Consider the following 15,433-nt stretch of genomic DNA (forward strand, 5'->3'; position numbering starts at 1 on the left):
CAATGACATCAGTGTACAGTCAACCAGCAGGGGTGAGTGGCGCCGTGGTCTAAACTACCGAGTGTCTTGGGCCTGCCTATGATAAGGTTGGCCGTTTGAATCCATGCAGTGGTGTGGGCTCCCGTTGTATTGGACTTGATTACCCTTTCAGGCACCTTCAAACTCTATGATGGAATTATGGTCACTATTTCTGAACTAATTCTTTGTCACTAATAAATAATTCCATTACTTCATACTTTCCTGACATCTAAATTGGCATGACAATGATATCATGTCATTAGATAAGAGTAAATTCTGGGAATTGAAATGCAAGTGACATGACATCTGTGTCCATAGGGATTTCATTGATAGTAAATTCCAATGTATTTCTAATGAAAAACATAGGTTTGATAACAAAGTAATGGGTATATAGTGAGGTCTTTAAATTGTATCCTAAGGCTACCTAATTTTTCCAAGCCTGTGTTAAGTGTGTTTGTATTGGTCAGTTGCTTACTACTATTCTAGACTTGGGCCTGTTTTCACAGCTCCAGAGTACAGCCATTATATACAGTAGGACAGCTTTTCGCAACCTTATGCTCTGCACATATTCTGAACTACAAATCTTATCAGCCTCAGCCAGCATGGCCAATTGGTTATGGAAGATGGGAATTTAGGTCAAACAATTTGAGTGTTACCAAATGGGGGAGGTTGCTCCAGTGGTCAGCATACTTTTTCAGCAGGGGGCTGGACCACTGTCCCTCAGACCATGTCCCTCAGACTATATTTTGAAAAAAAAAGAACGAATTCCTATGCCCCACAAATAACCCAGAGATGCATTTTAAATAAAAGCACACATTCTACTCATGTAAAAACACGCTGATTCCCGAACCATCCGCGGGCCAGATTTAGAAGGCAATTGGGCCGGATCTGCCCCCCAGGCCTTACTTTGCCTACCTATGTTCTAAGTTATAGAGCTGAAACTTGGGGATAGAGGGCTCATAGACCCTTCCCATGCCATGCATAGAATATACAGAATGAACCAAGTCCAACTGATTTTTAACATTTAAAGATTTTCCATTTATTTGTAATTTTCACTTGTTCTGCAACTAATTTTTGATCATCCTTAAGTTTTTTCCTTTTGTGGCTTGAGATAATTGACCTTGAAGGTTTTGCACATGGTGGGGGAAGGTGTGCAAGTCTAATGGTATGCATCTCTGCCATCTGTAAAATCAACAAGTTGTGACTGGGACCTCAGTGTCCCTAGTCCATACTTAGTGAGCCACTTAACCTTTGTGAAGTGAGACTGTACAGCCTTTGTGCTTAACTGCTGAGCAGCATTTCCTAATTTAAATCTAAACATGCTTCTTTCAGTGACCTTGGTAAACATTTGTTTTCTCCACCTCTCTGTGGGCACCTTAGGGCATTTGAAAATGACTTCTGCTAGTTCCACATACCTCAGGCTGCTGCCACATGAGCCTAACACATTTTTTATTGCAGCTCAACAGTAGCCAGGTAGCCATGGAATCAAGCCTTTGCACCTGCGGAGTCTTGTCATAAGTCGGGCTATCAGAACAAAATGTGAAGAAGGAAGGAGAAAAAGAGGATAAGAAACCAGAATATGGGAACAGGAAAAAACCCCAAACAAACAGAGAGCTTTTGTCTACAGGGCTGTGCCTTCCACTCCAGTGAGGAGGTAGTAAGAGCTTAGTGAGTCAGACGACTTGCTGCAGCTTGCCAGAAGAAAGCCCAGCAGCTGTGTGAGAGCTCTTCTAGATAGGTTTTGTGTTGCTCTGTGATTAGTATATCTGAGCTGTCTTCTTTTGACAGCCATAGCACATGGTGGGAGCAGCAATTGCAACACTTCCTCACATCCCTCTTCTGCTTTTCCTAGTAGGTATCACTGGAAGGAAGCTCAAGCCTTACCCACTATAAACTACTGCCTGTGGCACTTGTGACTTCAGAAATGTTAGCCACATTACCACCAGTGTCGTGTGTCCACTAAAATCTAGAGACAGAAGTGTTCTGGGCATGGCAGCAAGAGGAAAAGATGCAATAAGAAAACCATTGTTGGGGAGGGTGCTTCCTAGATATTAAGAACCAAAGAGTCCAGAGTAGGGCATTTCCTCATTTGCTTTCTTTTATATGTTTAAATGGAAAAGATTTGCAGTCGGAATAAACAGTGATGGTGGGAGGGTGACAAACGTATCCACATTTGTTCTTTGGCTACAGCTAAAAATAAATTTGAAGACCACTGCTTCAAATGAGTGCTATCAGCTCCCACAATACTGTAAAATGCTTTCAAAAATACTCTTGCATGTGTGAATACACATGCATAAAGGCAGTTTTTCCATGGTTGAACCCTGCAGAAAAACCTGCGGTCCCATATTAGTCTTATTCTAGATTTCCATTCTAAGGAAACATATTTTAATGTGTTTTAAAAAGAATACAGGACAGATTATTATGGTATACTCAATCCTAAAAATGAATGATCCAAAACTTTAAAATATGGTTTAGTGGTGGTGCTTGTTTTTGTTTTTTAAAGAATTCTATGGCTTTATAAAAATAGACTTTTAGAGAATCACCTTTTGGTCTGCCAAGTGAGCTTTGACCTGCAGTCAGCACAGGAAAGCATTACTGTATGACAGATTAAATTAACCAACTGAGAATGCATGTGTCTGGTAGAAACAGCTGCAGCCTCTGTCTCTGTCACTTTTCTATATTGTTCATAAATATATATTTAAAGTTCTTGTCGTCTGTTTGATTTTTGTTACTGTAGTAGCAGAAATGAGCATTCTTTCCCTGCCTTTCTCTCCCAAGTTGTGTGTGCACATGGGCTTGAATACCAGGAATGCATTGTAAGTGTAAAAAGGTCAGATTTTCATGATAAAAAATTGATGGCAAAAAGTCTTTCTTATTTTTCTCACTGATGACTTGCATAAAAACATCGTGGAAGTGTGTTGCTTGTAATGTAGCAGGGCTTTGTGCTTTTTTTGGCTGGAGTATGCCCTTCAGCTTAGTTCATGTGCCATAATGCTGTGGTGACAGAGCTAGTTTTACATGGGAGTGGCTAGGTTAATTTCTCCATTTTAAAAATGAAATACTACCTTCAAGAGACATGTTGTATATGTACAAATTTAGAGCCTGCCTGCCTATTCCAGTGCTATATTCTGTGAACTGTACACCTCTTTTGATGGAAACTACATGTTTGACCTGTGTGGCAAACTGCAGACTTTATTTAAACAAATTTCAGCGGAGGATTGTGAAAATTCACAGCTATGCACCTTTCAGTTACCTAAGCCTGAACAGTATCATACCTGTGTGCCCATGAAAGCTTGTCAAGTATGCCATTATTAAGCAGTTGATAGAGATATTTACAGCTTTGCCGCAACATTATTTTTGGGTGGGGGAGGAGGTGGCAGCAAACACCATTGCTTTATATTCACCTTGGTGAAAAATGATATTTAGTTCAGAGCCTGTTCAAGTAAGTCTTTCTCCTTATTCCCACCCTGCCTTCAGTGATATTCATTGGAGCCAGCAATCAATGGATTCCTTCCCCTTTGGGATTTGCTTGACCTACAGAAGCTGACATAATACAGGCAAGCGCTTGTTACTCTATCTGAATTGTCCATCTGTACCTTAATGAGTGAAATAGTTAAGCAGCCGAGGGGGCAAGCCGCAAGGAATGTGTCTTCCATTTGAGTTGAATATTTCGATGTATAGGGGGAGAGGGAGGGAGGCAGAGAGAGATCCACTTACATCATTAGAACTGCATTGAGTGTGCCTGTGTGCAGGTTAAGAGACAGACTACAGTGTCTTTGCTTTCTGCAGGAAGCAGCAATGCCGTTTGTATCCTAAGAGGAATTTTTTATTTAGAAAAGGAAGCGTTCTTTCTACCCAGGAAATGGCTTTCCTTGTGCGTTGCTATGCCAACTGCCTGCAGCCATGGTCTTCCAAAGTAAGCACAATAACGTAATTATATTGGCGTATTACATTCAGACTCATGATTCTCTAGGTTTTTCTCTGTGTATGTGCCTTTGGTGTTTTTGGTTTGTTTGGGTTTTTTTGTTTTTTCCCCTTAGTGACTCTCTTGATGGTAGGCATGGTTTCTTTGAATGTAAGGGACAGGCATCATTAAATTAAATGTCCGTCAATGTCATGCCGCTTGGATTAATTGTGCGAACTTGGTTAGTTGAGTGGAACAGAGATCACTGGTCACCCTGTCAGCATCATTAGCAGCCAGAGGGGAGGTCCCTATTCACATGCTCTGCCCTGATTTTTAATTTTTTTAATGGGGGTGAGGGGCTCTTTATTACTGTGATTGCAAATTAAACAGGAGTATTAACAATGCTTGGCTGAATGCAGGAAGCTGGTTCCCGCACCCTTACTAATATAATACTGTATTAAGCTTTTTTGAGGGAGTCTGTGTGCAGTCAGCCATTTTAGCTTTTCTCTCCCCCCCCCCTTTTTCCTCCCTTTCGCTCTCAGGGAATGCTCTCGTTCTTGTAGAAGAATGCTGGATATGTATGGTGTTGCCAGGCACTTTACATCCTTGCACGCTTAAGACTTCGAGTGTTATAAAAATGGAGACAATTGCTGCTGTTTGGATTGCTTTTCTGCACTACAAGTGTGAGAGATTTTGTGAACGGCACTTTGAGCTCTTGGCTTGGTTTTTCCCTTGGTTTTTGTTTGTTTAGTTTAATGCAGTAGAGGATGATTTGCTATCCATGAGAAATTGGTACATGATGTGTAAATTCAGTTCAGCATATGTTTGTTCATTATGAAACCTCTTGCAATCCCAGCTAACCATGGAGTTATGGGCCAGCAGGAGAAACATTCAGTAAGTATAGCAAATTCTGCTTATTTTGGGAACAGGCTTTCGTTAAATTTCATTTTAGATTGTAACTGCCTGTATACATGCTCATTTTGCTTTGATTGTGAATATAATGGGGCTGTTAAATTGTAGTAGAAAAACAGATGCCTGCCGTGGTGTCAGTTGTGATTTAATACTTTGGTATTTCATGTTTTAAAATATGGAAGTTGCTTGTTTCTAAATAGAGAACTTTGAAATATTATACTTTCTATAGAGTATGTTTCAGCTAACTTCTGACTTGAAAAGAAATACAAAGTTAAGATTTCTTGAAGGCGTATAGTGATGTCAAATACTTCTGTAACCAATATTATCCTGTATTTGCATGAAAGGTCTGTGCCATTTTGGTTTGGCATACCATGACCAACTTAAAAAGCAGTAATGTTTAACGAAAATGGGAACAATTTAAAAGGAGCAAGCAATAAATGCTAGCCCTTTTAATTAATCCCACGGGCCAACTACACCTCTGTCATGCTGTAATCCCATAGGAAGGTACTGTTCCTTGTTTGTGAAAATAGCATTCATAGGCAAAATAGAAAATCTTTAGAAGTGTGGGCCTTGAATGCCAAAGATTTCAGGCCACGATCTAGAGAGCTGTTAGGTGTACCCAGCTGGGCATCTGTCTTTTTTGTTTTTTATTTGAATGGCAGATTCCCCCCCTTCCCTGCCCCACCCCCAATGCCGCATTGATCAAACTGCTTTGGAAATTCCCCTGAGTTTCTAAAGCAGTTTGCCATGATGTGCAGGAGGCTGCTGCTTGAGAAATAGAGGTCAAAAACCCCTTTGGGTGGTGCCAGTCTTCTTGCATGGCTGTCTGAATTGTGGCCTAGATTTGTTTTTTAAGTCTTACAAAACCATTAAAAAATATATAACTGTATACTAACTCCTCAGGCGTTACTATTACATAAATATTTATGGTTACCAGTGAATTCTGTTTAAATTTTTGTTGTTGTTGAGAAGTGTGCAAGTGTGGATTTTGCAAATTATTATTATTTTTATTTTTATTATTATTATACACTCTATCATCCCAGGGTGGGTTGCAACAATTAAAACACAATGTTAAAAAGAGCTTAAAACAACTTGCAATCACAAAATAAGGTGGGCCCTAAAAATATACATCTCAGGCCCGAGTACTAAGGTGTGCAGACATGCTTCACTCTTCACATTACTTGTTTTTCTTAATCCTCATGAAGTCACACTGGGACTTATATGAAGCAAGAAGTTTTTGACACATGTGAGAATGTGCATAAGTGTGCGTGAAAGTTTCATACATGTGAGATGGAGACATACGTGGATATTAAAATTTGTGTGCGTGTATACAATATAATATTTAGGTCATGAATCAGGTGGTTGTTAACATTACAAAAGTAATATACAGTGACTTTAGATGTGTAAAACAAACATTTAGATTATTCAAGATCTTAGGTAATCATTCTCTGCTCTGAGTTGTCGTAAGACCATTCCACCCCAAACACAGCATATTAGTGTAGGGTGAAAAACTTAATGAGTGGCATTCATTTGGTGCCCTTGCACTCACAGAAGGACTTTTAATTCAGTTGATGCCTCCATTAATGGAAGAAGAGGGGAGGGGCTTTTTTGCCAGTATCTCATGCATTCCCCAGCTTGAGGGAGTCAAGGAGCATTCCATAGCAAGGTAGAAAGTGGTATGGAGGTCCATAAAGGGAATTGCAAATTGGTTCAAATCACTTCACCTCTCTTTTAGTAAGCGGAGGTGCCCACTGGATCAAAAGCTTTTGCACGAGTGCATGGGCACCATTTGGATTCCACCTAATGAAATTATACAGTCCTCTGTGAACTGATGGAGGTGAGCTGGAGAAATGTCATGCTCTGGATTATATCTATCTGTGACGTCAAATTTCAAGAACATGGCACCCTTGTTTTGGAACTTCTTCATGAATAAGCAGTTGCTAGATTCTAACTCTATTATTTTAGAAGTGTGAAAACATTTTTTATTTAGACACATGTGTGTGATAATTGCTGCTGGTTCTGTCCAAGCAGCTGTTTAACTTCCTTTTTCTGAGTTGTATTGTTTTTAATGTGTTTAATAAACTGTTTTCTGTTTCATGGCATTATCTACTGTTGTCAGCCATCAGCTTCTTGAAAGCGGAAAGAGATTGGAAATAAATACTATAAATGGACATTAGTAGAAGCCAGCTGAGGAGCATTGATTCCCCCTGCCCTCATGTAAATTGGTTGCTGCAGGTTCATATTTTGAGGAGGAGAGCCAATAGGTGGAGGAGAACAGCTGTGGTTTGGAATGAGATAAAGCACAAGCTTAGGTTCAGATGTAATACTAAGCCAAACCATGGTTTATCTCCCAGGAGCATAGCACCAGCAAGACTAGGGAAGGACTGAGGCTGCATTGATTTTCTAAATATATATCAGCACAATTTCTCATTCAAACTTAGACATGGTTGAACAGGGACAGCAATGAAATTTTATCTATCTATCTATCTATCTATCTATCAATCATCTATCTATCTTCAACTAAGTTTTAATCAGTCTCATTGAAATAAATTACCATGGGTAGGTTAGGTCCCATAAATTCAATAAGCCTACTCTGTGTAAAACCTAGTTGAATACCACCTAGGTGTTATTGAACTGGAATTAGCAATACTACTATTTCTTGATTTTCTAAATGCTCTATTTCATCTTCCAGAATATTTGTAAATTGCTACTCTAGGTTGAGAATTTAAACTCTGGCCTTGTCAGATTTTTGGAATCTCCATAGAGTCTGTGTCATGTATGCCCAAATACAGTAGGCTTAATTTTCCAAATTAGCAAACTAGTAAACTATTCTTCAATTACTTGTATCTCCTTAACCTTATCCCAGTTGGCTAGTGGATGGGTCAGGTCCTGCAATCCTGTAAACATGTTTTCCGTTGTTAGTGGCCTTTTTCCTGGTTGGTCTGTTCGTAGTAACAATCTTTAAGTTAAGGTAAAGGTACCCCTGCCCTTACGGGCCAGTCATGTCCGACTCTAGGGTTGTGTGCCCATCTCACTTAAGAGGCCGGGGGCCAGCGCTGTCCGGAGACACTTCCGGGTCACGTGGCCAGCGTGACGAAGCTGCTCTGGCGAGCTGGCACCAGCGCAGCACACGGAAACGCCATTTACCTTCCTGCTAGAAAGCGGTACCTATTTATCTACTTGCACTTAGGAGTGCTTTCGAACTGCTAGGTGGGCAGGAGCTGGGACCGAACGACGGGAGCTCACCCCGCCGCGGGGATTCGAACCACCGACCATGCGATCGGCAAGCCCTAGGCGCTGAGGTTTTACCCACAGCGCCACCCGCGTCCCTTTTATCTTTAAGTTAGTTAGTTGCTAAACAGTTTGTTTTTCTGAGGGGAGGAGTAAGAACTTCTTTAAGGGAAACTAGTAAAATACGCTTAAATAGTCTACTAGCACTGAATTAACACATTCCCCCTTCCATTATTTGTGACATACATGACACTCATTCAAATAAGAATTTTTGTCCTATAGTAGTTTGGAAGGTAATATGGATATTAAGCTTCTCTCAGGCACCCAAATATTAGTGGCACTCATGGGCCTTTCCTGCAGGTGTTTGGATGCAAAGAGAGAGAGAGAGAAGCTTGGTGACACAGCTCTTTGGAGTTTTTTGTTTGTTTATATCAAATTGTTTAGCTCCGTTTTGAACAGAGGTGGAGAAACTTTTTCATTCTGAGGGCCACATTCTCTTCTAGACAAACTTCATGCCAGAGGAAGGTAAAGGCAACACTGGGCAGAGCAATACACACAAATTTTACCCTTGTACAGTAGGCACATGCGCTCGCACACGTGCACACACACAATCTTCCATCCAGAGAAGTAAGAGGCATTATCAGAGCTCAAGGACACATTCCTTTCAGGCAAAAATACCCAAGGAGGACATGAAGCAGGCCTGTGGAGAGACTTTGGCTCTTGGGCCATAGGTTCCTCACCCTGATTTAAAACAAACTGGCCAGGTTAAACTGTCTCAAAGCAACTTTGCAATGATTGTGCCACTTAGTTTATTCATAACGCCAACAGAAAAAAGAGATGGGTGGCACCTAAGGGACAAGAAGCTTCCCGTCCCACCAAAGAGGAATCTCTGAAGACCCGGAACAATGCTGGAAGCAAAATAATATAGTATTCCCTATCATTTCAGCATGCCAGCCTCTTCAGGAGCCAGCAGATCTTATTCCACATTGCAGTTCACTTAGAATGCATTCTTTTATGCATGTTGTTCCAGGGGTGATGAGCTGAAATGCACTAGACACAGTATGCTGTAAAATAAAAATTTTTTTGCCTTCCACAACCTTTTGAGGTTTCACCCTTTTTAGCCTTACGTAATGCTTCTATCGTTTATATACTAATGCTCATGCAAGTTTGCTTCAGTAAATTTGCATTATATTGTCTTGGGAATACAAAACTAAGCTATTGTATGTTGGTGAGCTGAACTAATCTGCAATGATGTAAAATGTTGGTGGGGTTTTTAGGCATGCAAAATTGTGAACATGTGCATTTACATGGCAGAGGGGATGGGACTCCCCCCCCCAGAAGAACAAATATTGGAAGTTCAGACCAGCGTGAGGTAACTGCCTCAGGTGGCAGGTGATGGGAGGCAGAGAGAAGCAATGCATGTTGAAGGACAAAGCAATGTGTGCCTCACAGCCTTCCTGCAATTCCCTAAGTGAGTCTGTTGCCTTCAGGTGCACTGTCCTGTTGCCAGTGTTGATGTCAGTAGGACAGTGCACCTGAAGGCAACAGACTCACTTAGGGAATTGCAGGAAGGCTGTTAGTCAACCCATTTACTCATCTCTTTTGTCCAAAATACAATCTTACATACTTATAATTTATTGATTTGGTAGTGAGAAAGGCATGCTATCTCTTCCTCATGGCCACTGCTTTTTGTCTTGGAGGTTGCAGAGTATTAGGTGGACAGAAAGCATGGAGAGAGGGACAGACCTAATTCCCCTTTCCATGTACGGCTGCTACTACTGGATCTTGGGGGTGAAGGGCAGACAGGAAGGATGTCTTGGTAGTAAGGGGGGCAGGTGGGTAGGTGGTGCACAAACTTACTTGGTTTGTTTAGCACAGATTTTAATTGAACTGGAAAATATGTGGGCTTAAAGAACTACCATCTCTTTCTGAGCCCAAACATGGAGAAGTTCATTGGGATTTCTACTCTTAACATCATTCCTTATAAATGGCGGGTCTTCAGACCTCCTTATACATTGTGTTTGAACTCTGGTGTGCTTCCAAAATAGTTTGTTGTAGGTAGGGTGAGGCATCTGTTTAGTAAGTCGAAAGCTTCATTGACCCAGCTAGTCACAGTGTCCTCAGTTGTGGCTAAAACTGCTAAATAAATAGATTTATGCAGCACTGATGCAACTGTGGGGTCATTCTGGGTGACTATCGGCTCTCTGCTCTTCAGGTTAGGTTTCCACAGGATGGCTGCTTCTTTTGGATTCAGCTGCTGTTGAGTGGAGTTTCATGGGAGCCTTCTCTTAACTTACTCATTTACTTCACAGCCACATTAGCAAGTTCAGGGGCACCTATGATCCAAACTGCTTTCAACATATAATTTTATTGCAGTCGTCTGCATACATTTATGGCTTGCTCATTAAAGATGACCCAGAAGCTTTGATTAGTTCAGAGCTCAGCTGGTTTAATTCTGATGGGTACAGACAAAGAATTAATACTCCATCTACAACTACATTGAGTAGTTGTCAAGAGACCTCACAATAAAACTTTTGCATCTATTAACATGCAAATAAGGTCAAATAGGTGTATTGTATGTTATGGAAAGTAAGGTCACATTGGTTTAGGTAAGATATTACCTCATGTCTTCATTTCTCTCGACAGGAATTTAGATCCTGTAATACTCTTATTTGTATCAGAGAGAAGAGAAATGTAATGTGCAGGCAATCTTCAAAGATACAAAATGGTTACTGAATCAATCAACTCTTTCCGGAGACCTCTATAAAAGTTACAAAACATGGATGAAGGTTTCTATTTCTTCTGAGGAAGACAGACATCACTTATAAGAGTAGGGTGTTACCCTAAATATCCTCTCCATAAGAGCTGAAGGTATCACACTGAAACATGCAGGATAGGAATGCCCTCCTGTATTTTGTTATGCTTAAGTTCAGTGGATATTTTGTCTGAGAATTAACAGATGTACTGGAAATGCCAAATACCAAAGCTGAACAAGTCGTCTTGACTATCGAAATAGGTTTTGGAAGCCTATTTATTTAATAAAAGATCTAGCTTGAAGCTGTGACAGAGAAACCGTAACATTTTGTTACTTAGCAACTTCATCTATGTACTTGCAAACTGGTCTACATGAACCGAAGATAGGTAGCTGTGTGAGATAATAGGGGGACATTAGCACTGAATTTTTGACTCTGTAGCAGGGGCAAGAAACCTCTGGCTTGTGGCCCTACATGGTTCTGCTAGGTCTTCCCATTTAGCCTATGAAGACACTTCAACCAAGACACAACTACCTGCCCTGCATCTGATGTTAAATATGGCATCAGATTGTGGTGTATGTAAATACTTGGGTCATCTGAAGGCAGCTCTGTTCAGGGAAGTTTTTAGTGTTTGATGTTGTATTTTTTTTCACTGTTTTTTGTTGGGAGCCGCCCAGAGTGACTGGGGCAACCCAGTCAGATGGGCAGCATGTAAGCTATCATTATTATTATTATTATTATTATTATTATTATTATTATTATGTGTTTGCATGCAACACCAATCAGCAACACAGCTTTGTACAGAGTGCTGTGCACAGTGGTTTGCATGACTTGACAATCATCTGTGTTGGATATTGCTGAGTGTTTTGCAAGGGGCTTCACAAGACCCAGCAATCAGTTGATCATTGGTGTCCATGCGGGCAAAAAGAGTTACCCAACATCATTGTGATAGCCCGGGACTGACTTATGGTAAGTCCCCATTCACCTTTGCAATTTGGTTCCTGAAGGGTGGGGAAAATAATTATCTGACCTTCTAGTCAGAGCTAATCTCTGCCTCCTCTCTTCACTCTAGAATTCAAACCTCATCTCTAAGCTCAGGACTGCCGCTGCTGATACATAGTTTGGGACACCAAACATAGCCCTTAAGAGCTTTGAACAAACTTTTTCAACACTTGAATTCAAAATCAAAATCTGAACACCATATAAGAGTTGGGCTATCAATTTGGCAGTTAAAACTTGTCATGCTGAAGAAATGTAACACATCCCTATAGTGCACACAAATGTTGAATCACAACCATGCGTTATGTCATTGGTACTCTATTTACTTCTGAACCCAACTTAAGATGCTATATTTACCTTAAAAAGTCTTAACTGGTTTGGGCTAAATACTTGAAGGAATGTCTCTTCCCATACCAGTAAACTCATGTCTTCATTTTAGATTATCTTTGCCTTTTTAGGTTTTAATTGTTGTTGATGCATTATTGTCCTTTATATTTATTTGTTGGTTTACAATTGCATCTATATATTTCTGAATTAGCTTTTATTTGCTCTTTTCTATACTATCTTGAATCTCTTGAAGGGTGGTTTTTAAATAAATAGATACGTGGAAATCAATGTTCTTGCCATTTTCCTTGGCAGAGGATGTTTGCCAGACAATGTTGTTCTGCTAGGCATATACTAAAAAAAACAGGCAATGCAATGCATTAATGAACAGATTTGTGTTCCTCCTACTTTTACTACTACAGGAAAATAGGAAACTCATTGTAGATGTAGGAAAAATATTTGGTGAGATAGTATTTTTAAACTAAAGCAAATTTGCCTAGTTTTTACTTCTGCCAGAATTGATAATCTTAAAAACATGCCTATATTCACAGCTCCTTTTCAAATAGCCAATGGTAATGCTAAGGCACCATCCATCTCAAATTAGAGACATTGACAGCAATGCTTAGGTACCTTCCCTGCACCACTTGGGTAGTTTGCAGACAGAGGAAAATGATGCTCATATCTCTGTACAATTACCCTGCAGATGTTACTCAGAACCCAACTAAGTACATAACAATCAACTACAGCAATTTTCAACAAACAGTAGAGCAGCCATGATGGATCAAAATGGATGAAAGAAAATAAGCTTTGCAACATTTCGACATGCTTTTTGCTGATTGGGAACTTTTGCTGATTCTCAGTAGTCATGTGAGCAGTGCTTGAAACTCCCATTGTTCTAGGCACATCTTGCAACAGGGAATTTCATTAGCGTGAGCAGTTTCTGAGCTCTGAGTGCAGTACTGCGCTCAAGATTTCAGATTAAAATTGCAGAGTTAGAAGGAAAGGAGGACCTTTTTCTGCCTCCCCAATTCCAACTAATCTCTGAAGGCTGGAGAAGATACCCTCTTAAGAATATTAGGGGGGTGGGCAGGTGAAGGACCATGTGAAAAATTAATATTTTAGCTGCAGTTCATTCATTTTCAGCTTTTTTTTTGTTATAAAAAGGTGTGCCTAGACATTCCATTGTTGCATCCATAATCTAGGCTTAAGGTGCCATTTAGCTTTTAGCTTTCATATCTCAGTTTCTAACACAGCATCTTAGATGATGGTAAATTTAAAAACAGCATCATATTTTTACAAAGAAACATTCTCCCCAACTCCCTCCACTTGCTGTCTGTTCAGCTTTGCTTCATGTGTTTTCACTCAGCTGAAACCCACAGGATCCTGGCTCACAGCCATGGATGGGTAACTGAACTTTATTCCAAAATGCTAATATGTGAGAAATTCTGTTTCACAACTTGATGGGCTGGAATAAGTCAAAAGGAGGCCAAATCGTCAATTAAGAAAGGAAATAAACTCTGATGGATTGCTTTCTTAAAGTTATTTTAATGTTGTTCTTATACAATTCTTAGTATATTTTCTTTTTGCAGTACTACATTGTTTTTATGTTCCTATGCTGTGATTCAAAGTTCAGAGTATCATTATCTTCCGTATAGAGATAATAATATGCTTTGAAAGAAGCATTGGACACCAATAAACTGACTGATTCATTTTAGTTCTAGACTTGAATCTGTGGTCTTTATTACTGGTCATGTTTAATCCCCATTGAACTGAGTTGCTAATGAGCAAATTTTGACCCCTGGTTAAAGGACCCAATTAACTTTGGTGTGTTGGCCAAGAATTGGCTGATAAACACTAGTGTTTATGGGATCTCCAGATTAACAACAGATGGCCATCAGGGGTACTGTAGCTTTCAACTTGGTAGGATCCAGGTGACCTGTGGAGCCCGTAATGTATGTACCTGTTCACACAGGCTGTTAAGGCTGGGCTGCAATAGCATGCTTGGATGCCCTGCCTACAGTGCAAGAATTAAAAGAGAGGCCCTTTCCTGTTTCCATCCACAGTCAGATTGTTGCAATCTAAATTTAGAAACTTTTTAATGATAAGAAATACAGGTATGTTTATTTATTGATAAACAAATTTATTTCAAAGTGAGTTTTACAAAATAAGTTATTTGCTGCAATTTTAGGGTGGTATTGAACTAAGTTTTACTCAGATGAAACCCATTGAAATTAATGAACGTAACTAAGTTAGGTCCATTAACTTCAATGGGTTTGAGTAAAACTTGGTTGAATACCACCCTTAGCTTTCCCTTGTAGTTGCTCATTATTTATTTAATATTTTAATTGTTAATACCTCTGTAGATTGCATAGAATAACTCGATGGGATACCAGTTGGAGCTTTTTAATGCCTTTCCACTGTCCAGCAGCTTCGGCCAGGAACTCCCTTTCCCAGCAGATCTGATTATACTGCTTCCACCTCATTTTTCAAACATCACTTGTCGCTTTTTAGAATGCTATGATACCTGCCCACGTCATCACTTTCTCTTTGTAAAGGCATTGGAGGATCTCAAAAAAGCTCTGTTAATGACTTTTTGAGATGTGTTTCATAACATTTATCTTTATGTTTCCCACTGTAAAATATGACTTTATAATACCTGGCCAATAAGGATTTTTTTTTCAATAATACATAGAGACAATTGCTTGATCTCAGGATTCCAGGGAGATGATTAATTGGAAAACAGTGAATAATAAATCACAAGAAACAGATTACTATACACAAACTCAGATGCAATAATCCAGCACAGAGGTTGGAAGCTGCTTAACTCCATTTGATTGTAGCTGAACATGTGCACTTGAATATAAGAACTCCTCTAATACCCTAGAAGTAGATGATAGGAGAATTCTATGGTTCCTATGGTTTCTATGTTTGCTTAGCATCTTATATGTTAAAAGGTTAATAGGTTCCATTTAGCATAGGCAATCGGTTGTATGAAGCAAGTGGTGCCAGTAAAGGGTACAATGACAATAATGAAGGTCTTTTTAGCCAGTGAGGTCAAGACCCAAAATTAGCCATTTTATTTGTCAGCCATAGCCTGACAATCATGCTATTTACTTTACATGGGTTCCAGTGTTATTTTGGAAGCTTGGAACAACTTAAATGTGGCTTCCTGTGGTTTCCCAGCCTAGCATCAATCAAACCATACCTGTTTAGCGTCAAAGCAGCTATAGCAACAGGTACTCCTTGATTTCATTGGGCACTTTAGAAGATTGTTCTGTAAAGTTGGAGTAAG

At 39.8% G+C, this 15,433-nt stretch overlaps 1 protein-coding gene across 6 annotated transcripts in view; it reads left to right on the top strand.

Moving 5' to 3' along the window:
• The window catches only part of RAPGEF2 (Rap guanine nucleotide exchange factor 2), a 157,131-nt gene that overhangs the window by 89,676 nt on the left and 52,022 nt on the right, over positions 1-15,433 (top strand). Inside the window, exon 1 of one of the 6 annotated variants that reach the window (XM_082237172.1) lies at positions 3,792-3,934. The exons of 4 other annotated variants lie outside the window; for them this stretch is intronic. In XM_082237172.1, coding sequence (XP_082093298.1) covers positions 3,881-3,934 — 54 coding nt within the window. In that variant the 5' untranslated portion in view covers positions 3,792-3,880. Of the gene's footprint in view, positions 1-3,791; positions 3,935-4,315; positions 4,817-15,433 lie in introns of those variants that run through there. One more of the 6 variants, XM_082237171.1, reaches the window with a different exon arrangement.

This window comes from Podarcis vaucheri, assembly GCF_965113315.1.
Source record: "Podarcis vaucheri genome assembly, chromosome: 9".
NCBI classification, from domain to species: domain Eukaryota; kingdom Metazoa; phylum Chordata; class Lepidosauria; order Squamata; family Lacertidae; genus Podarcis; species Podarcis vaucheri.